This window comes from Cetorhinus maximus, chromosome 30 (assembly GCF_964194155.1).
Source record: "Cetorhinus maximus chromosome 30, sCetMax3.hap1.1, whole genome shotgun sequence".
NCBI lineage: Eukaryota > Metazoa > Chordata > Chondrichthyes > Lamniformes > Cetorhinidae > Cetorhinus > Cetorhinus maximus.
The window spans coordinates 22935038-22961596 of NC_135908.1; the positions used below are offsets into that span (position 1 = coordinate 22935038).

The 26559-nt window shown below is 46.2% G+C and overlaps 1 protein-coding gene across 2 annotated transcripts in view; it reads right to left on the bottom strand.

Moving 5' to 3' along the window:
- The window catches only part of LOC144670141 (nuclear receptor ROR-alpha A), a 181701-nt gene that overhangs the window by 50797 nt on the left and 104345 nt on the right, over nucleotides 1-26559 (bottom strand). For both annotated transcript variants that reach the window (XM_078532609.1, XM_078532610.1), the window contains exon 3: nucleotides 20770-20911. In XM_078532609.1, coding sequence (XP_078388735.1) covers nucleotides 20770-20911 — 142 coding nt within the window. The remainder of the gene's footprint in view (nucleotides 1-20769; nucleotides 20912-26559) is intronic.

The following is a 26559-nucleotide window of genomic DNA, read 5'->3' on the forward strand; positions in this document are numbered from 1 at the left end:
TTCTCATCTAATCTCTTCGCCTTCCACCCTGCCTCAGGCCTTCCCTTTTGCTCCTTTCTCCCCTTTCCCCACCTCTCTGTCTTGCTTCAAAGAGGTTGCGTCTCTAAGGTATTCCCATTCTGACAAAAGAGTCATTGACCTGAAACGTTAACTGTGTTCCTCTCTTCACAGGGGTGTCCAGACCTGCTGAGCATTTCCAGCATTTTTATTTCCACAACATTTGCCCTCGGACCCATGACTCACCCCACGCTTTAAGGTCAGGGCTTGTCACAGGAGGGTCCTGGACCCTTAAACGGGCAAGCGGGGAAGAATGTCCACCACAACCAACTCCCGAGGGACTGTTTTGCGGGTACAGTTCTCCGCAGCACGCCAGGGAAAACCTTTCGCATCCATTGGCTGGTCCTGGGGTTGCCAACCCTCCAGGGAATATGCCCAATCACCGTTGGCAACTGTTAACAGGTTCTGAGAAACCCACTCTGACACCCAGGGATGGGCACAGCGGCTCATACAAAAGCAGCTGGAAATGTGGACAGTTCTTTAATAAGGGCGCCACCTGCACTTTGGAAGTGGGCAGGATCTCCCCCCCTCCACCCCAAGCTGAGGGAGTTGGCCACCTAGAGCGCCACGAGGTGAGATTCCCCCTTCCATCTCTCGCTATCGGTGACGTGTCCTCTTTACCTCCTGCTCCACCGTAGCCATCTCCTCTCCTTTTGATTCAAACCTGGGAATGGGGAATAAGACAGCATATTAACAAAAGAATAACTAATTAAATTCATCAAGTGTGGGATAATACACGTGAAAAATATATGTGAGAAATCACTTAGTCACATTAGAATAGTAGAACCTCTGAATTTGGAAGAGACCACGAGGCCCCTTTTCACGGCCTGAGTTTATAATCCATTCCCCAGATATAAAAGCCATGGCAAAGATGGAGAAACTTGGGTAAATCGACCTTCTATTTTTGGGTCTTCCTGTTGGTGCTGGGGGAGGGGAAGGGGTGAGGGTGGGGCCAGAATTTGCCCTGTGCCCAGTCCACACAGGCCTGGTGTTCCAATCCTTCTGCCTTGTTTTCTGTCTGTAATGCGAGCAGTGTGTGTGCGCTCCAGTGTCTGCGGCTCCCTTACCTCATCTGGCATTTTCCCAATAACCCTGAACTCCCTCTGTGTGAATAATCCCTTGGCACTAGTCCTTCCTGGTGTCCTGGCTAATATTTATTGTTTAATCAACATGATAAGAACAGGTTGTCTGGTCAATGGCTCATTGTTATTTGTCAGAATTTGCTGTGTGCAAATTGGTTGCCCTGTTTCTTACACTGAAATGTGACTACACGTCCAAGGTACCTCATTGGCTGGGAAACACTGTGGAGCATCCCGAGGTTATGAAAGATGTTACGTAAATACAATCTTTGTTTTCCTGTTTCCTGCTTTCAAATGCATGGTCACACGTCTACATAAACCCGCAGAGAAATTCTTCTTCTGCAGCTCCTCCCTCTCTCGTGCTCCATTACTTTGCAAAACTCTGTCCACCTTCAAAACATGAATGGACACACCAGCCACTGGAAGCTGTGACTTGATTTGCTCCATTTCCAAACCTCTATCCTGAGCCAGCCAGTGTGAGAGAGAGAGGGCAATCTGAGAGTTTAGAGGACTATATTTAAGGCTCCACAGATTGGCTTACGTTCTTTAAATACAGGGGTCACATTATGCATGTTGGCTGACTACATTTGGGGCACAGTGACAGAGGCATCGCTCTCCCTGTAAAGTCAGCCTGTGGAAGGTCGTTTATAGGGATGCTTCCTCTCAATCATCTACTTCCAGTCGGGTTTCATAGGCTGGTATAGCAGGAGGAGGAGATTTGACCCATTCTGACCTGTCCCTTAGCTCATTTGCTGCTGAAACCCTCACCTGTAACTTTGTTACCTCTGGACTTGACCATTTCAATCCACTCTTGGCAGGGCTCCCATTTCCCAGCCTTCATAAATCTGACAATATCTAAAACTCTGCTGCCCGTGTCCTAACCTGCAGCCAGTCCCATTCGCCCAGCACCCCTGTGCTGCTGACCTATATTGCTAAAGGTGCTTTATAAGTGTTTTTATTGCTGTTGTGGCTCTTTGGAAGAGCTATCCAATGGACTGCAGCAGTTCAAGAAGGCGCCTCACTCCCACCTTCTCAAGGGCAACTAGGGATGGACAGTAAACGCTGGCCCAGCCAGCGACACCCACATCCCACAGAAGAATAGAAGAAAATCCCAATAACGTTGCTCCTTTCCCATGGCCCTGAAATTTTCCCCCTTCAAGTATTTATCCAATTTCCATTCCTTGGTAGTGCATTCCAGATTAAAACAATTTACTGTGTCAATAAAATTCACCTCGTCTCCTCACCTGGCTGTTTGACCAATTATCTCCAATCTGTCTCCTTTGACTCCTGACCCTTCTGCCACTGGAAACAATGTCTTATCATTTACTTTTCATGATTCTGAACACCTCTATTAAATCTCCCTTTAACCTTCTCTGCTCTAAGGAGAACAATTCCAGCTCCTCCTGTCTCTTCACATAACTAAATTCTCGCATCCCTGGTCCTATTCTAGTAACCCTCTGCACTCTTACCAGGGCCTTGAATCCGGTCCTAAAGTGTGATCTTCAGAATTCGATACAATACTCTAGCTGAGGCTGAATGAGTGTTTTACAAAGGTGTACCCTATGCTTATATTAGAATCTCAGGATCCCCCATGCTTTCAAGAAAATATAAACAGAAGCAATAGGAGAACTGGGCCATAAGGCCCCTTGAGCTTGCTCCACCATCCAATCAGATCTTCAATCCCAACTCCACTTTCCCTCAGAATCCCATATCCCTTGATCCTTTAGAGTCCAAAATTCTGTCAACCTCCGCCTTGACTATACTCAACAGCTGAGCTTGCACAGTTTTCTGGGATAAAGAACTTTAAAGATTCATAGTCCTCTGAGTGAAGGGATTGTTCCTCACCTCAGTCCCAAACAGCCAAATCCTTATTCTGAGACTATGCCCCCTAGTTCTCGGGTCTCCAGCCAGGGAAAGTAGTCTCTCACTGTCTATCCTGTGAAGCCCTCTCAGAATCTGATATGTTTAAATGAGATCACTTCTCATTCTTCTAAACCCCCGAGAGTGGAGGCCTAATTTACTCAATCGCTCCTCAAAGGAGAGACCTTCAATCCCAGGAACTGATTCAGTGAATCATTGTTGCCTCTGCTCTAAGGAAAGTGTATATCCTTCATTAGGTAAGGAGACTAAAACAGTGCAGAGTGCTCCAGGTATGGTCTCACCAAAGCTCTGAGCAATAGCAGCAAGACTTCCTTACTCTTGTACTCCAGTAAAGGCCAACATATCATCTGCCTTCCAAATTGCTTGTTGGAACTGCATATTAACTTTCTGTTTCTTGTTAAATCACTCCAAACACCAACATTCAATATTTTCTCACCATTTAAAAAAATGTTGTATTTCTATTCCGACCAAAGTTTTAATTTCCACAAGTTATACTCAGTCCGCCACATTCTTGCCTGCTCAACAAATCTAGGTTCTTTCACAGACTCTTTGTGTCCTCCTGACCTGACACTTGGTGTTTGCACTTAGTTTGGCATCATCAGCGCATTGGGATACATTACACTCTGTTCCTTCATTGTAAATAGCCGGGACAGCAGGGGGTGGGCAGGTCAGGGGGCGTATGGTTGTTACTGGAGGTGGGGAGTCAGTCCCGCGGGGGTGGGGGGTGGGGTTGGGTCAGTGGGGGGAGGCTGGCCTTCCAGGGTGTGGGGGATCAAGTTGGGTCGGGGACAATCCCATGGGGAGTTGGTGGGAGGTTGGGGAATAACACGTTGGTGGGGGGTGTAGTCGGAGGAGTAGGGTGACACCCCGGGAGGGTCGGGGGTGTGGGAGCAGTCCCATGGGGGCGAGGGGTGGGGGAGGGGGGAGCAGTCTGTGTCTCTACAATAGCTACCCAGTAGTTAGAAGGGGTTTTAATTACTCTAACTCTTTCTGAGTAACTATTTGTGTAACAGAGCCGGAACCATCCGAAGTTTGCGATATAAATTGCATTTTTGGATGCTTCCCAGAGCAGGGCAACTGCCCAGAGGAAGTCTGCACTTCTGGGCAATTGCCGTGCAAACCCTGACGAGAGGGGTATTCCCCCCCTCAAAACCCGGCACTGGGGAGCTCAGAAGTTACGGCCCCTTATCCTGTATAACAACCTGGTGCGCGGCACCTTATTGAATGACTTGTGAAAATCAAATGATTACATTCACTAGTTTATCCACTCTGCCAGCTCTATCCAAAAAAAAACTCTGAACAGGTTTCTCAAACATTATTTCCCTTCCATAAAAACATGCAGGGCGGGATTTTCCAGCCCCACCCACCACTGGGATTGTCAAATCATTCTGAAAGTTAATGGGTGTTTAGCGGGCACACCACATTCCCCTCCCCTCAAGCGGGTCCCACCACAGCGGGGCCGCAAAATCCCGGCTGTAAACTTTGCCTGGCCATATTCCGGTTTTCTCAGTGCCCTGCTACCACTCCTGTGGGGGAACCGAGGGCCGCGATTTTACAGCCCTGCTCGCCGTTGGCATCTTCTGGTCCCGCCGGAAGTCAAAGGGCTTTTGGCTTGCCCGTCGCATCGCCCCCCCCACCCCCAACCCCCGGTGGGTCCCGGCCATGGATCCCAGCTAAGAACTCGGGGGCCACAACTTCAGAACAAGGGGTCTCCCATTTAAGAATGAAAGGGGGAGGAGTTTCTTCTCTCAGGGGGGTGGTTAGGCTTTGGAATTCTGTTCCACACAGAGCAGCGAGGCTGGGTCAATGAATAGTTTCAAGGCTGAATTAGACACGTTTTCGACCTACAAAGGAGTCGAAGGTTATGATGGGGCAGACAGGGAAGCGGAGTTGAGGCCACGATCAGATCAGCCATGTTCTTATTGAACGGCAGAGCAGGCTTGGTGGGCCAAATGGCCTCCTCCTGCTCTTATTTCTTATGTTCTTATCATGGATTCCAGCATTTCCTGATGACCATGCCAGAATCTAGGGAATTTAGAAGGTTACACCCAGTGCATTCAATGTCTCTCTGCAGTCACCTCTTTAGAAACCTAAGGTGTAGGCCCAGGGTTTATGTCAGCTTTTAGTTCCACTAATTCTCCAGTACCTTTTCTTTACTACCATTAATTATTTTAAGTTCCTGACTCTCATTAGAGCCTTTGTTCTCCACTACTTCTGTTTTTTTTTATATCTTCTACTGTAAAATATTTGCTTAACATCTTTGTTATTTCCTTATTCCCCATTATAATTTCTCCTGTTTCAGCCTCTAAGGAACCCACATTTATTTTCAGTACTCCTTTTTGTTTGCATGTTAGTTCGCTCATATTTTCTCCTTCTTCATCAATTTGTTGGTCATCTTTTGCCGGTGTCTAAAACTCTCTCAACCCTTGGATATTACTCTTCTAGGTAACATTATAAGCCTCTCCTTTTAATTGAATACTATCCTAAACCCTTTAATTAGCCACGGATGGATCACTTATCCTGTGGAATTTTTATTTCTCAAAGAAATATACATTTGTTAAGAATTATGAAATAACTTGCTAAATGTCCATCACTGCTTATCTCCTGTCATACATTTTAATCTAATTTTCCAAAATATCTTGGTCAAACTGCCCCATATATTTATGCAATGGTTTAAGTTTAATACTCCAGATTCAAACTTATGCGCGTCAGTCTCAAACTGAATGTGAAATTCTAACATATTATGATCACTCTTTCCAAGAAGTTCCCTTACTATGAGATTACTAATTAACTCTTCTCAACACAAGACAAGGTCTGGTTGGTTCCACAAAGTATGATGCTGGAGACTGTCTTGAATGCATTTCCATAAACTTGACCTCCAAACTACTTTTGCCAAATTGATTTGTCCAGTCTATATGAAGATTAAATGCATTCCCTTTTATAAGCTCCTCTTATTTTTTGGTTAACACTCTGCCCATCAGTATAGCTACTGTAATGAGCTCTAAACTACTCCCACTGATGTTTTCTGACCCTTGTTATTTCTTATCCATACCCATGCTAATTCCAATTCCTGCTTTTTCAAGCACAAATCCTTCACTATTGTCCTGACATCGTCCTTAATTATTCGGGCTAAACCCCTCCTTTTCCCATTTTGTCTATCTTTTTGAAAAATCCGGTATATTTAGTTCCCAAACTTGGTTACCATGCAATCACACAATTTTTTTCACTGTCTTATATTCTATCATCTTCAAAGATTATGTACGCAATTCATTTTATTTTGCAAAGGTAACCAGTAGTTAAGCAATTTGCAATTTTTTTCTAAACATAAAAGAAATGATTTACCTGTTGAAATGAAGAAAAATCATTCCATCGTTTCTGCTTCAGCATCTCTCTCCACACGGCTACAACAATGCCACCATTGTGACTCTAAGATTAAGAAGGTACCTCAGGGAGTCAGTGCTGTGAGATGCTCTGTTTGGCAGGCTCTTATCTTCAGGATCCTCCTTTCCTCCCCGTACCTATTAAGAAGGCGGCTTCGCTTTGTGTCAGGTTATTTACAAAAACACTCCGGAGGGATTGCACATTCCAAACGTGTCACTTTTGATAATTTCTCCAGTAAGTAAACTACACTCTCCACATTATTAAGTCAATTGTTAAAAAAAACACACATGCATTGTTCGAAAGCCTCAAACGTTTCCGTGACATCTTCGCAGTGAAGCACAAGGAGTTTAGTCGACACTCCTGTGCTCGTCCGTGAGACAAGCCCCATCTCCAGCCCACGCTAAGCTGAATTTCGTGCCGGGAATGTGCGATCGTCAGTTTCGCCCTGTAGAGAATCCCAACAGTTTCATTCGTCTAAACAATATGTCAGAGTTCATCCGTCAGTGGCACTAACCCCAATTTAATCATGTCCACAGCTGCAGAAAGTTGCAGGTCAGCTTGAGTCACACTCAATTCCTTGTAATTGGCTATAACATGATCTTAGGGGGGTTTGACTGTATGGCTTGGGTTCTTTGACTGACTGCAGGAAAAGAGCACTGGAATAATTAATCTCAAAGTACAGCAAACTCAGAATGAGACGGAACTTTACCGCTTGAGAGATTGGTGCTAACGACTTGTACAGAAGGTGCTGATTAGAGCGTCAGGCTTAAAGGAGTTTCTGGGAGTGAAAGTGTCAGCAGGCTGATTTAACATCAAGTAATGATCAGAGTGTTCCAGCGCTTTCAATCCTACCAACACCAAACCTTATTTGAACAAGAGGGGAAGCCTGCAGGAAGCTTTTAAATTAAATCAGCCCCAAATTTCACTCTGGGTGGGTTGATTATTAGGTGGGTGGTGCGCTGGAAATGTGCTGCTACAGAATTCAGGGACTGGATATTTTAATTCCCAGGCCTCATTAACATCCACTCTTCCAGAGGAGCCTGCAATCGGCAAGTGGTAGGGATCTGCTGGCACAAGGCAGGTGGCAGGGTTGGGAATCGGGCATATCCCAGAATCATAGATTGGTTACAAGCACAGAAGGAGGCCATTCAGTACATCATGCCGATGCCTGTGCTACTCCCCTGTCCTTTCCCCGTAGCCTGCAAATTTTACCTTTCCAGGTAATGATCCAATTCCCTTTTGAAAGCCCCAATTGACCCTGCCTCCATTCCACTCTCAGACAGTGCATTCTAGGTTCTAATCACTCACTGTGTGAAACAGTTTCTCCTCATGTCTCCATTGCTTCTTTTGCCAATCACCTTAAATCTGCGCCCTCTGGTTCTCGATCCTTCCACCAATGGGAACAGTTTCTCCCGACCTCCTCTGTCCAGGTCCCTCAGGATTTTGAACACCTCGATCAAATCTCCTCTCAGCCTTCCCTTCTCCAAGTGAAACAGACCCAGCTTCAATCGATCTACATAACTGAAGTTCCTTATCCCCATTTTCGTGAATCTTTTCTGCACCCTCTCTAATGCCTTCACCTCCTTCCTAAAGTATGGTGCCCAGAACTAGATACAATACTCCAGCTGAGGCCAAACCAGTGTTTTATACAAGTTTAACATAACCTCCTTGCTTTTGTACTCTGTGTCCCTAATAATAAAGCCTAGGATACTGTAGATAAAAACAAAAAGCTAAAAGCTACTGCGGATGCTGGAAATCCAAAACAAAAACAGAATTACCTGGAAAAACTCAGCAGGTCTGGCAGCATCGGCGGAGAAGAAATCAGTTAACGTTTCGAGCCTTCATGGCCCTTCGGCAGAACTGAAGCATAGTTAGAAGAAGGGAGAAATATAAACTGGTTTAAGGTGGGTGGGGGGTGAGAGAGACATTGAGGGTGTGGTGATTGTGGAGATGAGCAGATAATCAAAAGATGTCATAGACAAAAGGGTCAAAGAGGTGTTGAAGGTGGTGATATTTGTCTGAGAAAAGTGCTAATTAAGAATGGAAGACAGGATATTCAAAGTACAGCTCTAGTGGGGGTGGGGTGGAAAGACTAACAAGGTTTTAGTTTTAGATTTAAAAATAATGGAAATAGGTGGGGAAAGAAGAATCTATATAAATTATTGAAAAAAAAGGCGGGGTGGGGATGGGGGGAGGGGGAGTTTAAGATCTAAAGTTGTTGAATTCAATATTCAGCCCAGAAGGCTGTAAAGTGCCTAGTCGGAAGATGAGGTGCTGTTCCTCCAGTTTGCGTTGGGCTTCACTGGAACAATGCAGCAAGCCAAGGACAGAAATGTGGGCAAGAGAACAGGGTGGAGTGTTAAAATGGCAAGCGACAGGGAGGTTTGGGTCTTTCTTGCGGACAGACCGCAGGTGTTCCGCAAAACGGTCACCCAGTTTGCGTTTGGTCTCTCCAATGTAGAGGAGACCGCATTGGGAGCAACGAATGCAGTAGACTAAGTTAGGGGAAATGCAAGTGAAATGCTGCTTCACTTGAAAGTTCCTGTCTTCCATTCTTAATTAGCACTTTTCTTAGACAAATATCACCACCTTCAACACCTCTTTGACCCTTTTGTCTGTGACATCTTTTGATTATCTGCTCATCTCCACAATCACCACACCCTCAATGTCTCTCTCTCTCTCTCTCTCTCTCTCTCCCCCTCCCCCACCCCACCCACCTTAAACCAGTTTATATTTCTCCCTTCTTCTAACTATGCTTCAGTTCTGCCGAAGGGCCATGAAGGCTCGAAACGTTAACTGATTTCTTCTCCGCCGATGCTGCCAGACCTGCTGAGTTTTTCCAGGTAATTCTGTTTTTGTCTAGGATACTGTATGCCTTATTGACTGCTCTCTCAACGTGTCCTGCCACCTCCAATGATTTACCCAGGTCCCTCTGCTCCTGCACCCACTTTAGAATTGTACCCTTTATTTTATATTGACTCTCTGCGTTCTTTCTACTTCACTTCTTTGCACTAAATTTTATCTGCCATGTCTCACCTATTTCATCAATCTGTCCATGTCCTTTCAAAGCTCTGCATTATTCTCCTCATGGTGCACAATACTTTCCAAGTTCCATATCATCTGCAACTTTTGAAATTGTGCCATACGCCAAGGCCTAGGTCACAAATATATATCAGGAAGAGCAGGGTTCCTAGCACCAATCCTTGGGGAACTCCGCTAGAAACCCTCCTCCAGCCTGAAACACATCCATTAACCACTACTCTCTGCTTCCGATCACTCAGCCAATTTCGTATCCATCTTGCCAGTGTCCCTCTTATTTCATAAGCTCTAACTTTTCTCACAAGTCATGTGGCACTTTATCGAATGCTTTTTGGAAGTCCATGTACACCACATCAACAGCATCACCCTCATTAACCTTCTCTGTTACCTCATCAAATAAACTTCAGTAAGTCAGTTAAGTACAATCTGCCCTTACCAAGTCTGTGCTGGTTTTCCTTATTTAAATCACATTTGTCCGTATGTCCATTAATTTTGTCTCAAATTATTGTTTCTAGAAGTTTCCCCAACACCGAAGTTAAGCTGACCGGCCTGTACTTGCTGGGCTTATCTTTACACTTTTTTTTTAACAAGATGTGTAACATTTGCTTTTCTCCAATCCTCTGGCACCAGCCTTGAGTCTGAGGGAGTTTGGAAATTTGTGAGCAGTGCTCCCGTAATTTCCACTCTAACTACCTTCAGTATCCTTGGATGAATCTCATTCAGTCCCGGTGCCTTATCAACTTTAAGTACAGACAGCCTATCCAATACCCCCTCCTTCTAGTGTCTAAACTACCTCCTCTTTCACCATGACCTGTGCAGCATCTTTTTCCTAGATAAAGACAGATGCAAAGTTTTCATTTAATACCTCAACCATGCCCTCTCCCTCCATTTGTAAATCCCCCCTTTGGCCCCTACTTGCCCCACTCCTCCTCTTTCTACCCCTTTACTATTTATATTCCTATAGAATACTTTTGAATGATCTTTTACATTAGCTGCCACTCTCTTCTCATACTCTACTTTGCTTCTCTTATTTGTTTTTCCAATTCCCCTCTGGACCTTCCATATTCAGCCTGGTTCTTGTTGTAATGTGCCTTTAAGGGATAGCAGCATGACATCACTAGGAGGGAAATGTGTCATGCGATCTGGTCTTAGTTTCACTTTTGCTTTTGAACAGAGCATACAGCACACAGCTCTGATGCTGATGTCTTCAAGCTCTCTAACTGTGTAAATCCGTTCTCCAATGCCTAGTCTCAATAAGTGAACCCACAACGTGTTTACTCAATCCCTAATGAGTGATTTGTGCCTTTATATCATTATAAAAATGCAACATGGTTCTCGGCAGTGGTCAAACAGCCTGGCAGCAAAGGTTAAGCACAGGTACAACATGGTGAACAGTCTTAGATCACGCTACATGGCATGAGATGACCCGCAACATTTTGGTCAGATCGCAGTGGAGTGTCAGCATCAGAGAATGTTGAGGACACTGTGTGGTGCAGAAAGGTTTTGAAGACGCAGGACTGAGACAGTGCTCGAATAAAGAGCTTGTAAGCAGACGGATCCCTCCTGGTGAGATTGCAGTACATAGCCTGTCGGTTCCGTGAGTGGGACAGCACGTCCAGAGGACCAGCTCAGTCAGGAAACGTGAGTGACCAGGGTGTGGGCCGGCTCGATTGCGAGCGAGGGAGACTCAAACAAAATAAAAAACCGGGCCAGGGAAAGTTACGATTATAAAGGGCGGAGCTTTGGAAAAGCACATGAAAGTGGCTCCAGCGACGCTTATCCCAGGTAATATGGGAGAAGGAAGGTCAAAGTGGTATTATCAGAATGTCTACAAAATTCCCCAGTTTGAATTGGGATACACTGGTCTACTATCTGAATTCAGAATGTTTAAACAGTGCACAGAGCTATGGTTTCTCCATTCAGGTGTGTCTGAACCAGACAAGCAAGCCATAAAAATTCACCTAGCAATTGGGAATGAAGGTCTACACAGGCTGAACACATCAGAATTAACCAAAAAAGATCAGTCTACTCTCAATCATCAGTAAAGTAATGGAAGGGGTCATCAACAGTGCTATCAAGTGGCACTTGCTTAGCAATAACCTGTTCACTGACGCCCAGTTTGGATTCCCCCAGGGCCACTCAGCTCCTGACCTCATTACAGCCTTGGTTCAAACATGGACAAAAGAGCTGAACTCCCAAGGTGAGGTGAGAGTGACTACCCTTGACATTAAGGCTGCATTTGATTGAGTGTGGCATCAAGGAGCCCTAGCAAAACTGGAGTCCATGGGAATCAGGGGGAAAACTCTCCACTGGTTGGAGTCATACCTAGCACAAAGGAAGATAGTTGTGATTGTTGGAGGTCAGTCATCTCAGCTTCAGGACATCACTGCAGGAGTTCCTCAGGGTAGTGTCCAAGGTCCAACCATCTTTAACTCCTTCATCAGTGACCTTCCTTCCATCATAAGGTCAGAAGTAGGGATGTTCGTTGATGATTGCACAATGTTCAGCACCATTCACGACTCCTCAGATACTGAAGCAGTCCATGTCCAAATGCAGCAAGACCTGGATAATATCCAGGCTTGGGCTGACAAGTGGCAAGTAACATTCACATCACACAAGTGTCAGGCAATGACCATCTCCAACAAGAGAGAATCCAACCATCACCCCTTGATGTTCAATGGCATTACCATCACTGAATCCCCCACTATCAACATCCTGGGGGTTGCCATTGGCCAGAAACTGAACTGGGCTAACCATATAAATACTGTGGCTACAAGAGCAGGTCAGAGGCTAGGAATCGTGCGATGAGTAACTCACCTCCTGACTCCCCAGAGCCTGTCCACCATCTGCAAGGTACAAGTCAGGAGTGTGATGGAATACTCCCCACTTGCCTGGATGAGTGCAACTCCCACAACACTCAAGAAGCTTGACACCATCCAGGAAAAACAGCCCGCTTGTTTGGCACCACATCCACAAACTTTCACTCCCTTCACCACCGATGCACAGTAGCAGCAGTGTGTACCATCCACAAGATGCACTGCAGGAATTCACCAAGTATTCTTCAACAGCATCTTCCAAACCCACATCCACTACCATCTAGAAGGACAAGGGCAGGAGAATGCAAGTATATCAATTGATCGGGCACATTTTGCACAAAACAAATGCCAGCTGCTGCAAGAAAAAATGGCAAAATAATCTACACTACAGAAACTGTGAAGATCATCATTGAAGGATGGCCTGATTCAATTCAGCATGACCACGAACACCTGAGACCATCTTGGTTTTACTGGGATAAGCTTGGCATCTCCCGGCGAGTGATTTTTAAAGGCAGGCAGGTCATCATACTGGAATCTTTGTGATATGATATTCTTCAACAACTTCATTACTCACACATGAGCTTAGATCAGATGAGAAGTCTCACAAGGGGGACAGTCTATTGGCCGGCTATGAATGGTTACATTGAAGTCATTGTCAGTAAGTGCGAGGCATGTCAGGAACATATGCCAAGTCAGCACAAAGAACCACTGATTCCACATAAAGTTCTTAGTCATCCTTGGTCCATAATTGAATCCGACCTCTTTCATGTCCATGGTACTGACTTCATCATCATCATTGACTACTTTACCAAATAGCCCATTATTTGACAATTGCACAATACATCAAGCACCACTGTCATGCACACTCTAAGTGCTATTTCCAGTTTATTTGGTGTGCCTAAAGTGATCATTACAGAAAGCGGTCCACAATTTATTGGTAAGCTATTTCAGGATATGTGTAAGAAGTGGCATATCGATCACACTACTTCTTCTCATCATTACCCTAGATCTAATGGCCTAGCTGAATGAATGATTCACATGGTGAAATGCCTAAATCTCAAATGTAGACTGACCAAGCAAGATTTACACATTGCAAAGTTACACCTGAGAGCGACACCTTTAAGCGCAACTATTTCATCAAGCTCATGTTTGGCAGACCAGTGTGTACCAACTTACCTACTCTTACCCATTCTACTCTCTCAGAAACTAGAGAGCAACTTTTAAAGCTGCAAGAGATGACCAATGTGCACGATGAAAACCAAGGTACAGAGTTGCCAAGTTTACAGTTGGGCCAACATGTTCGCATCCCACAGAAGGTATTTGGCAGCCAGGAACAACATCCAAGGCTGCCAGTCCCACAGATCACTGTGAGCAATCAAAGACACCTCTGGGCAAGGTTACCGTTACAAGTTCTGGGTGTACCAGCAGATTACCTCTATCCTTTAGAGACCCATGAATTCACCAGTCCTACATATTTATGTAATAGTAACTAAACATGTGTTGTAAAAAGTTATACTTCTTTGGAAGGGCGGGGCGGGCGGGGGGTGGGTGGGCGTGGAGTATCTTTATAAAGAAAGGGGTATGTTTTAATGTGCCTTTAAGGAATAACAGCATGACATCACTAGAAGGGAAGTGTGTCATGTGATCCAGTCTTAGCTTCACTTTTGCTTTTGAGCAAAGCACACGCGTACATGCGCACACACACACACACGCACACGCGCACACACGCGCACACGCACGCACACGCACGCACACACATGCACACGCACACACACGCACACACACACACACACACACACACTTGCGCGCACACACACACACACACACACACGCACACACTCAAAGCTCTGGCAATGATGTCTTTAAGCTTTCTCTCCATATATATCTATTCCCATGTGCCTAGTTTTAATAAATGAACCCACAACATGTTTACCCAATGCCTGATGAGTGCTGCCTTTATATCATTATAATGGCATGACAGTTCTCAATTTTATTATCCACCTGACATCTGTCATAAGCACACTTTTTTCTGCTTCATCTTAATCTCTATCTCTTTCATCATCCAGCAATGTCTGGATTTATTTTCCCCACCTTTCCTATTTGTGGGTTTATACATTGACTGTACCCAAAATATCTCTTCTTTAAAGGCAGCCCATTGTTCAGTTATAGTTTTGCCTGTTAGTCTTTGATTCAAGTTTACCTGGGCCAGATCCATTCTTACCTGATTGAAGTTGGCTTTCCCCCAGTTAATTATTCTTATTCTGGTTTGCTCTTTGTCTTTTCCATAGTCAGCATAAGCCTTATGATACAATGATCACTGTTCCCTAAATGTTCCCCTACTGACATTTGATCCACTTGGCCCACCTCGTTCCTAAGAACCAGGTCCAGTAGTGCCTTCTTTCTTGCTGGACTAGAACATTCCCCTGAATGTTGTAGAAAATTCTCCTGAATGCACTCCAGGAACTCTTTCCTTTCTCTGTCCTTTGCAATGCTACTATTCCAGTCTATATCCAGACAATTAAAGCCCTCCATTATAGCTACTCTATAATTCTTGCACCTCTCTATAATTTCTTTGAAAATTTGTTCCTCCACTTCTTTCCCACTCGTTGGTGGCCTATAGGCTACACTGAACAATATAAATGCACATTTTTGTTCCTTAGCTTTAGTCAAATTGATTCTGTCCTTGACACCTCTGGGACATCCTTTCTCTCTCCAGAACTGCAATGTTATCCTTAATCAGTCCTGTCTCCCCTCCCCACTTCCTCCCTTTCCTATCTTTCCAGAACACCTTGTATCCAGGAATATCTGATACGCAGTCTTGCCCTTTTTTGAGCCAGGTCTCTGTTATCACCACTGTAGTGTGTTGAAAATTGCATTGTGCATTTTGTCCACTTGAGGCAACCATACACAATGTACCAGCAGAGGGAGTGAAAAGGGATTATGAAGGGTCCATGTTTTGACAACATGTGCAGCATTCTGTTTCTTACTGAATGTTGCTGAATTTTACAGTTTCTACCTAAGAACTTCACGGTAACATATTTCCAAGTGACTATCTGTATCTGCAACTCACCAGTCTTATTTACCATGTTCTGTGCATTCAAATACACACATTGTAACCCTAATTTAGCCTTTATTATGTTCTTCCTTACGCTGAACCCACCTAATACTTTACTATTTCCTATTCTAGCACTATCTGTCTTTCTCAGTATTCTGTGTTTCTCTCTAATATTACCTCCTGGCTCCCACACTCCTGCCAAGTTAGTTTAAACCTTCCCCAATAGCACCAGCAAATCGCCCCACAAGGAAACTGGTCCTGGCTTTTCTCGCATGCAACTCATTCCTGCAGATCCCATCTCCTCAGAACTGATCCCAATGTCTCAGGAAGCTGAAGCCCTACCCCCTTCAGCATCTTCCCAGCCATGCGTCCATCTGCTATATTGCTTATTTCTATACTCACTTGCACGTGGTACCAGGGGTAATCCGGAGGTTACTACTTTTGAGGTCCTGCTGGCTAACCTTGCTCCCTAAAGTCTGTCTGCAGGACCTCACTGCACTTTCCACCTATGTCATTGGTCCCATTGTGCACCTTGACTGCCAGCTGTTCACCCTCCACCCCCCCCCAACCCTCCTCCCCCTCCCCGCCTCCTCCCCGACCCCCCTCCCCCACTCCCCCCCCACCACCCCCCATCCCCCTCAGGGAACTCTGCAGCCAACCAGTGACATTCTTTGACCCTGGCACCAGGGACAGAACACACCATCCCAGATTCACATCTGCTGCTGAGAAACACCTGTTTGCTCCCTCACCCATGTGGTGGGGGGATGGGGGTCTCATGAGTGGGCAAGGAGGGCAGAGGGAGCCCCCAGAGCAGGGGTGGCTCCAGCTTTCCTCATGGGGGCTAAGTGGAGAACCCCAGCTCCTCTTGGTCCCACAGAAGAAGGGAAGACGTTGACCTTTCTCGGCTTCTTCTGGGGCTGGTTCAACATGCTCCGGCCAGTGGAAGAAGTGCAGGACCTCCGGGCTCAGGGCAGAGTTAACAATTGCAGTTGGGGCCTGGTGATGTCATGAAGAAATAGCGGGCAAACGTAAAGGAAATCAGCAGCTGTGGGCAGGGACCCTTGCCAACTGCCCAGGAGGCCTGTGAAGTTCCAGGGTGGTTAAGTCAGTCCGTCGATTTTAACTGCCCGCTCGCACAGTTTCCATTGAACAAACACAATTTAAGTCGTACCCTCCTTTCTTACATCCTGAAGTTTGAATGGGAGTTGCACGGGGGGAAACTCCATCAGAACCAGTGAATCCTGTGTGCGTTTTTCTTTCCTTTCTGACTGTTAAATATTTAAACAGTACAAGGTGTTCGTCCATTGCTCAATCACATTATTAGATATCATAATGGTGCAATTATCTCCTTCAAACTATTAACAGCTTTATTATGCGTCAAGCCTAGCAATCCATATTTAAATAGCTGATGATGGTTTTTTTCCAGGTTTTTGTCCCTCTGGTCTTATGTTCAGGACCTGCCTTTATACAACTAAATGTTAAATTAAATTAAATGTTACATTACATCACTCCGGGAATCATTGTGTCTGAATTGGATGTTTTCCTTTTTTTGGCAAGTGCCTCTCTCCTATCTTTCAGTGCGTGGATTTCTAAAAGTCTTTCAGCTAAGACATGACACAAATTCTCATTTACAGGCAGCAAGTCACAGGCGGAGGAACGGATAACATAAACAAACTTCATTCACTTAATTCTTACTTCTCTTCTTAAAAAAAAATGAGACAGAAATAATAACAGCCCCGCGCTGTCATTTTTATGGGTTAATTTTTTTGATTACATGACCATTCTTTCCCAACAGCTTCTAACTGCAAATCTTACCTCCCACACCTTAGTTTTCAGTTCTGGGCCTGCACCTTCATGTTGAAAAGCTCCTGTCTCTGCTCTCCCATTCTTTCTCTGCAGTCACAAGAACTCCGACTTACCGTAAATGTGGCGTATAGGTCAACCCAGCATATAAGATGATCCCATATTTTCAGCTCCCAAAAATCATGAAAAATCATACACTCAGCGTATAAGTTATCTCCCTTTTCAGTCATGACATGCTGCACTCCCATCAGTAGTCATCCTCAATGTTTCACCCCATAGTTAAGATGCTTTACTTACCGATATCTTATATCTGGGTGCAAGGGATTAAGCAGGTGGTACAGGCTATGTTGAGAAGCTGTGCGGAAGTTTAAAACAAGCCCACGCTTAAGATGGTGAACACCCACACTCACACTCACGCAGGTGGTTCACCTTTATACTCACCATATAATCGATCCCCATTTTTTGGAGGGATCTTTTTCAAAGGTCGACATTTACGCTGACATCTATGGATCTTTCCACCTAGCCAGTAGACATTAATTGTTGTGGCGCGGGTCTTGGAAGCGAGACTAGACTCAGGCACCAGTGCCAATCTGGAGTGAAGCAGCCAGCCGAATGTGATCATGGAGTGGCTGGTCAATGGGCAATGTGGAGACGTGGAGTCTGTCCGATTGTGAACGGGTCAGGCAGCACGGCGGAGATATCAAGTGCTGGCGCCATTTTGAAATGGCAACCAGGCCTGAGTGTGGTACTTCTCAACCCTCCCAGATCAACTGAGCAGTCGCTGCAAGGAATCTCACTGTCTCCAGTCCTTAAACCCTCATCCCCACTGTCTCCAGTCCATGACCCCTCACCCCCACTGTCTCCAGTCCATGAACCCTCATCCCCACTGTCTCCAGTCCATGAACCCTCATCCCCACTGTCTCCAGTCCATGAACCCTCATCCCCACTGTCTCCAGTCCATGAACCCTCATCCCCACTGTCTCCAGTCCATGAACCCTCATCCCCACTGTCTCCAGTCCATGAACCCTCATCCCCACTGTCTCCAGTCCATGAACCCTCATCCCCACTGTCTCCAGTCCATGAACCCTCAACCCCACTGTCTCCAGTCCATGAACCCTCATCCCCACTGTCTCCAGTCCATGAACCCTCATCCCCACTGTCTCCAGTCCATGAACCCTCATCCCCACTGTCTTTAGTGCGTGACTCCTTACCCCACTGTCTCCAGTCCATGAACCCTCACCCCACTGTCTCCAGTCCATGACCCCTCACCCCACTGTCTCCAGTCCATGAACCCTCATCCCACTGTCTCCAGTCCATGACCCCTCACCCCACTGTCTCCAGTCCATGACCCCTCATCCCCACTGTCTTTAGTGCGTGACTCCTTACCCCAATGTCTTCAGTCCATGAACCCTCATCCCCACTGTCTTCAGTCCATGAACCCTCATCCCCACTGTCTCTAGTGCGTGACTCCTTACCCCACTGTCTCCAGTCCATGAACCCTCATCCCCACTGTCTCTAGTGTGTGACTCCTTCCCCACTGTCTCCAGTCCATGAACCCTCATCCCCACTGTCTCTAGTGCGTGACTCCTTACCCCACTGTCTCCAGTCCATGAACCCTCATCACCACTGTCTTCCGTCCATGACCCCTCACCCCACTGTCTCCAGTCCTTGACCCCTCATCCCCACTGTCTCCAGTCCTTGACCCCTCATCCCCACTGTCTCCAGTCCATGACCCCTCACTCTGCCTTCAATACAAGACTCCTTATCCCCCCAGCTCAGAAGACAATCGAAGGAGTGGGGCCGGTGGCAGCAACAGTAACATGTCTGAGGGAAGGCCCCTTGGTTTAGCGATGCCTCTCTGCAGGTTCTCCTCCAGGCTGCAGCAGAGAGGCAGGAGGGTCTCTTCTTAGGGATGACGACAAGAAGAGACCCTCCTGTCTGACAAAGGAGACCTGGATGGAGAGAGCAGCAGAGGACAGCAGCCCTGGGGTTAAGTAGTGCTCCTAGATGCAGTGCTGCATGTTGATCAATAACCTCTTCCGGACCACCAGGGTGTGTCTAGCCTACTGCACAGATCATCAACACTTTCAACTGGCAACACAGCAAGGTTCGCCAGGCATTGCCCATGCAGGCCCTGGCATTGGGATGCCCACTCCTCCTCCAGTCAAGAGTCAGGAGGGCTGGCTGGGCCAGTCACATGGGCTGCTGCTGTCTCCTTTCACTGGCTGCTGCCCTTGCAGGAAATATCTAGTGGGTTCCAGGCCTTCCCAATGTACCCCTCTGACCCTGCGTCTTTTCTTACCCCACTGTGAGGCAACTAACAAAGACTACTGCCCCTTGGCTCCTCAGAGCTGCCCCACAGTCTGGGAGGGGGGTGGGATTAAAGAATGGCCTCCTTTCCCCTTCCTGCTCTCTGATTGGAAACAGCTCCAAGGTGGCTGACTTCCACTGGGGAATGAGAGCTCCCCTCAGCACCCCCAGCCTCAACCGGTGGAGGGATCTGACAGCCCGTGATCTCCCCGTGGCGTTCGTTTCATTCCACGTAAAACATTAAACCTCAGTCAGATGAATGTAAATGAGACCTAACCCCCAGGTAAAGGAGCACCACTGGCTTCTCGCTGCTTCCTAGTGGCATCACCTCCCTCGCTGCTTTGCTGCCGTTGGCAAATACCATCCTGACATCCGGCATTGGACTTCCACAACAGCCCATCCCTAATGATTCCAGTGCATGTGACCCCCTAGCTTCTCCCCCACCCACCCCCACCCCAACCTCGCCTCATGTCCCACGTAATTGGCCAATAGACCAGTCAGTGCATTTGTCTCCTCCCACTTTTGATGTATAGATATAATTCCTGATCATTAAAAAACGGCCATGTTGGCTGAAGAAGCCTCACTGTCTCATTCTGAAGCTGATTGTGAAACACAACATTCCACAAGGTGGCTGGCAAAGGGTTAATATTCATCAGCGTCCGCCCCATTAGACAATATACACCCTCTGTATCAGTAACTGTGGGCTATAACTTTCTCAGGTCCAAAATTACTTTGTTTTAAAACTTAACACTTAACATTACTTATTCCGAAGATAAAAGCAAAACTCTGCGGATGCTGGAAATCTAGAACAAAAACAAAAACACCTGGAAAAGCTCAGCTTATTCCGAAATACTTTCTTGAAGAAAAAACATAATTAAAAAGTTCCTGAAAAATTATATTTCTACAAATGATGTTTGAACCATCCTGTGCATTTTTACACTGGGTTACATTAAAATTGTAATATTTTTAACAGTAGTCCTGGCTATTTCACCATCTTTTTATATAACTCACGTGTATGAGTTCAGGGTTAATATCTCCTTCTCTGCTCTGTTCCTTCTCCTTCCTTGAGCAGTTCTCTGGATAAACCTCCCATGAAGTTTCTCAGCAGTCTTGATTAAACCATCTCAGTATATGAAAACAATCAATGGGATAAAGCAAAATATCGACAAGACATGTTTCGCAGTGTTCACTTGGCCTTGCTCACCAGTTTATTGTTACCATGACATTTAACACCCAGTGGGAAATGTGGCCCATGCGCTTAGACAACCAATATCGCTCATGTATGTAAAGCACTGACAGTCAGGTAGAGCACACCCTGGATAATTCACAGTGACCATAGACAGCTTACCGTCTCGTGACATTCCCACCGTCAAACACTTCTGTAACCGGCAGTGTTGGCACCGATTCCGGCTCGTTCGGTCGATCAGGCAGTTCTTTTGTCGAGGGCATGAGTACGTGGCATTGCTCTGCTGGCTTCTCCTAAAGAACCCCTTCAGTACAAATAAAACATTCACATCAGACACGGTCTCACACTAAGACCCAGCTTTTAACCTTCTCCACCTGGCGAACTGAGTCCCATTTCTAAGTTTTGTTAGGGCAATGTGTACTGTCGGCGTGAGAAGTGTACAGGAACAGCCAGGGACAAAAAAAGGGCCTTTGGCCCTTCAAAGCAGAACCAATCCTTCCAGTACATTAAGATAAAAACAAAAAAACTGCAGGTGCTGGAAATCCAAAACAAAAACAGAAACAGAAATACCTGGAAAAACTCAGCAGGTTTGGCAGCATCGGCTTATTTCCACCATTGTTTATTTCTACCTTTCAGTATTCCCCCACCCCCACTAGGGCTATCTGTACCTTATCTGTCCTGTCTTATACTCTTAATTAGCACATTCCTTTAGATAATATCACCACCTTCAACACCTCTTTGTTCTTTTGTCTGTGACAGCTTTTGGTTATCTCCACCTATCACTGGCTGCTTGTTCCAACAAACCCCCCACCTTAAACCAGCTTATATTTCACCCCTCTCCTAATTTTACTTAGTTCTGTTGAAGGGTCATGAGGACTCGAAACGTCAACTGTGCCCCTCTCCGCCGATGCTGCCAGACCTGCTGAGTTTTTCCAGGTGTTTCTGTTCCTCTTTTTGTTCTTCCAGGACATTAACTCCCCAATCATGACATCCAGTTGTATTTTAAATTAGTTCCTCACTTTTCTTGATAAATTATTCATTCTAACTCACTGAGCAAGGAAGATTTTCCTATGTTTGCTTTTCACTCAATTCCACAGTGGTCCTACTTTTTTTGGAGTAATTTGAAATAATTATCAAGGTTTACCATATCGTTACTACTGAATAGTGGATCTACTTCAATTTCCATCTCGCTTTCATTTGTTTGCCCAGCTATAACTGTATAATCTTCCGCTGAGCCCTTTCTTTCCATTGCTTTTCCTTAGTCAGAAAGTCTGATCAGTTTACAGCTGCTTTTGTGAGTTCGAATGAAAAATCATCAACCTGAAATGTTGACTCTGATTCTCTCTCCGCAAATGCCAGAACACTTAAACAAGTATCAGTTAATAAGAGAGGTGAAGCATGGATTTCTGAAGGGTAGGCATGTCTAGTTGAATTTTTTGAGGAGATCAGTAATGTAGTGGATAGGGGAGGGTCAATGAATGTTAGACATGGGCTTCCACAAGGCATTTGATAAGGTTACATACAAATAAAAATATCAAAAGTGAAAATGCAAGGCATTGTAGATAACTTTATGACGTTGATTGATAACTGGACAGAGGCAGGGCAGAGAGAGTGAACATGAAAGGGGTGATAGGGTGTAACAAGTTGTGTTCCCCTGGGTTCTATCGTAGGGTCTTAACTTTGCACCATATTTATCAATGACTTGGATGAGGAAAAGAGTGTTGTGCATCCAAGTTTGTAAATGGCACTAAGTTAGGAGGCATTGTATGAATGGGAGCAGGAAATGCAGTCAAAGTGACTGGAATTTAAACCCACCCCCAAGGCGAGTTTGGAGGAGGGATGTATTTAATCGGGCGGGAGGATGCAGGGTGGAGACTCTGCCACCTTCTCTCCTCTGCCCCGACTTTGTCCGGGTGGGAAGACTGGTGGACGGCCTTCCTACCCATCTGCCAAGTGAGGATTTCAGTCACGTATTAATGCTGGCTTAAGGGCCTCATCCCACTGCCACTGGTATTCAAAGCACAAGCCTGAAGCACTAACAACCATCTTCAGCCAAAAGTGCCAAATGGATAGTACATCTCAGCCTCCTCCTGAGGTCTCTGCTTCACATGATATCAAGAAATGGCTGAAGGCACTGGATACTGCAAAGGCCCTGACTATATTCCAGCAAAAGTACTGAAGGCTTGTGCTCCAAAACTAGCCACGCCCCTGGCCAAGCTGTTCCAGTACAGCTACAACACTGGCATCTACTCAGCTATGTGAAAATTACCCAGACAAACGTGCGAATTAGGAGCAGGAGTGGGCCACTCGGCCCTCGAGCCTGCTCCACCATTCAATAAGATCATGGTTAATCTGATTGTAACCTCAACCCCACATTCCTGCCTACCCCCAGGTATGTCCTGTACACAAAAAGCAGGGCAAATACAACCCAGCCACTTACTGCCCCATCAGTCTACTCTCAATCATCAGCAAAGTGTTGGGAGGAGTCATCGACAAGGCTATCAAACGGCACTCACTCAGCAATAACCTGCTCACTGATGCTCAGTTTGGGTTCCGCCAGGGTCACTCAGCTCCTGACCTCAATACCTCAATACAGCCTTGGTTCAAACAGAAAAAAAGAGCTGAATTCAAGAAGGGAGGTGAGAGTGACTGCCCTTGACATCAAGGCACCATGCAGCCAAGTGTGGCATCAAACAGCGCAAGAAAGTTTAAGCCAATGGGAATCAGGGGAAAATTTCTGCTTGTTGGAGTCATACCTAGCACAAAGGAAGATGGTTGTGGTTGTTGGAGGTCAATCATCTCAGCTCCAGGACATCACTGCAGGAGTTCCTCAGGGTAGTGTCCTTGGCCCAACCATCTTCAGCTGCTTCATCGATGACCTTCCTTCCATCATAAGGTCAGAGGTGGGCATGTTCACTGATGATTGTGCAATGTTCAACGCCATTCATGACTCTTCAGATACTGAAGCAGTCCATGTTCACATGCAGCAAAACCTGGACAACATTCAGTTTGGGCTGACAAGTGGCAAGTAACATTCAAGCCACACAAGTGTCAGACAATAACCATCTCCAACAAAACAGAATCTAACCATCGCCCCTTTGACATTCAATGGCATTACCATCACTGATTCTTAGCTATCAACATCCTGGGGTTACCATTGACCAGAAACTGAACTTTACCAGCATATAGTTACTGTGGCTTCAAGAGCAGGTCAGAGGCTGGAAATGCTGCAGCGAGTAACTCACCTACTGACTCCCCAAAGCCTGTCCACCATCTACAAGGCACAAGTCAGGAGCGTGATGGAACTTGCCTGGATAAGTGCAGCTCCAACAACACTCGAGACACACAATGCCACAAGAGTTCAACTCTTTTGACCATGTCTGGACCAAAACTGTAATGAGGTCAGGAGCTGAGTGACCCTGGCAGAATCCAAGCTGAGTGTCAGTGAGCAGGTTATTGCTGAGTAGGTGCCGCTTGATAGCGTGGGTGCTGGAAACATGTGGAGTGGGCAAATTATGATGCCAAACATCTCACATCAGATTGTAAGTGTTTTTAAAGATATATTAAAAGGGAGAGAGTAAAAGTTGGTCCCTTAGAGGCAGAATAGGAGAAATTATCATGGGGAATGAGGAGATAGCAGAGATGCTGCACAGATGTTTTGTGGCTGTCTTCACAGTGGCAGACACAAATTACAGACCAGAAATAAAGGATTAATAAGAGTGAGGAACGTAAAGTAACTAATGCCAACAGAGAAAAAGTGACACTTAAGGGACTAAAATCCAACAAATTTCCAGAACCTGATGGCTTACATTCTAGGATTCGAAAAGAGGTAGCTGTAGAGATAGTGAGCATACTGGATAGGATTTTCCAAAATTCCCTAGTGTGGAAGTTCGCAAATGCACATCGCTATTCAAGACAAGAGAGAGATAGGAAATAAGGAACTACAGGCTAGTTATCCCGATGATTGATATCAGGAATGTGCTGGAATTTATTATGAAAAAAGTCATAACATTGCACTTCGAAGCTCATTGTATGGTCAGACCGAGTCAACCTGGTTTCGATGAAGGGGTAATAGTATTTGACATATTTATTAGTTTTTGAGGATGCAACTAGTAGGGTAGATAAAGGGGAACCAATAGATGTAGTATACTTATATTTCCAGCAGGCATTTGGTAAGCTGCCATACAAAAGGCTAATACATAAGATACGGGTTTATGGAGTTGGGGGTAATATTTTCGCATGGATAGAAGATTGGGGAATGGACTGAAAGCAGAGAGTACGGGTAATTAGGGCATTTTCAAGTTGACAGACTATGACTAGTGAAATGCTGCAAGAATCAGTGCTGGGGCCTCAGCTACGGTATTTAAGATCTATATTAATAATGTAGATTAAGAGACAGACAGTAATGTATCTGGGTTTGCTGATGATACAGATCTAGGTGTGAATGGAAGCTGTGCAGAGCACACAAAGGGGAGGGTCTTCGAGTTCCATGGAGAGGGCTTGAAGATGGGGCCAGGGGGAAATTCAGGGATTCTGGTGTTAACTCAGCGGCTTGACATGTCCCAATCCGGCCAATCTTGCTGGAGGTGGATCATCGCTGGCAATAGCTGTGTGCCCCGCGAGTAGCCAAGTTGAATAATTGACTGCCCATTTGTGGGGTGATTAGGGATGTTACTGGGACAGGCCCACACCGAGGCCAGAGGCCAGCATGTGCCTGGAGATAGCTGGCCAGACCGGTCGGGGGTGGGGGCACATGGCTTCCTGTTTTAACCCCACCCCCACACCGGAGCAGCATTGGTCAGCGGGCAGGTCCATGGGCACCACCATCACCTCCCACCAACACCCCCACCCCAGCACATCACAGGGACGGCCAGGCAGATGTGGCCAGAGTTTATTTTTATCAAAACTCAGAGAGCCCCTCGAGATGGAGGCCAACAGTTCTCGGGAGGTGAAATGTTCAGTCCCTGGTGTCTCGATTCCAGGTAAAGGCCCACTGCTGGCCTCGCCACTGCCTGATTGGAGGGCCTTCCCGAGGAGAGGCAGTGTGGGTCTCCTGCTGGCTTTCCAGCTGACAGGTAACAGCCCCTACGCCTCGACAAAATTCTGCCCCAAGTCTTGTGCGAGGGAGAGAGCAAAAAGCGTCAGTGAGTGTGTTTGAGTGATGTGCCTGCCATGGCTGAATAGCTGGAAGGCTGTGGGAGCTGCAAGAGATGGGGTGAGGCTGACAGTATTGCGTGTGAGGGCGAGGTGGAGCATCTGAATGTTAGGCCTGAGTCCTGGACGGGTGAATGATTGGGGTTTGGAGCAGTGGATGAAGTTGGTGGTGTGGCAGGCAAGAGATGGCATTGGAAGGTGCATTCACTGACTGGCCTTGACCATTTGTGTAAAACATTGAAGATCTTTGGGGTGCTGTAGCCAAGCCCTTGGCCACAGATGCATTGAACTACTCTCCATGGCTGCTCCCATTCCCTTTGCGCTCTGTGTCTGGGGTTGGGGTTGGGGTTGGGGTGGAGGGGGGGAGAGTGGGGCTCGTCCCCCTGAGGAAACATTCCCTCCCTCCTCTTTGCCAGTCCTGGGACTAAGGCCTGAAGGGTCAACCTCAGGGAATCAGGCTGCAAACCACAATCGGTTAAATGAGCAGGTAGCACGAATTGTACCAGCTGTCTCCATCGGCTGTGGGGACCATCGAACCTCTCGAGCCTGCGCCTGTTAACTGGCCGCACTGAACTTTTAGCCTTTGGAAGCTGTCAGTGGCATTAGTGCACAGCACTTCAGAAACAGCCAATCAGCATTCAGGAAGCTGAGCTCGGTCCGTCCGGGCCAATAGGCTGTGGGCACCAGCTCCGAATTACAAAAAGGATGGGTTCAAATCTGCCTTTGTTTGGTAGACGGATAATATTAGTGAAATGAATTGACACTAACAGCGAATTATCATACAGACCTGCCCCAATA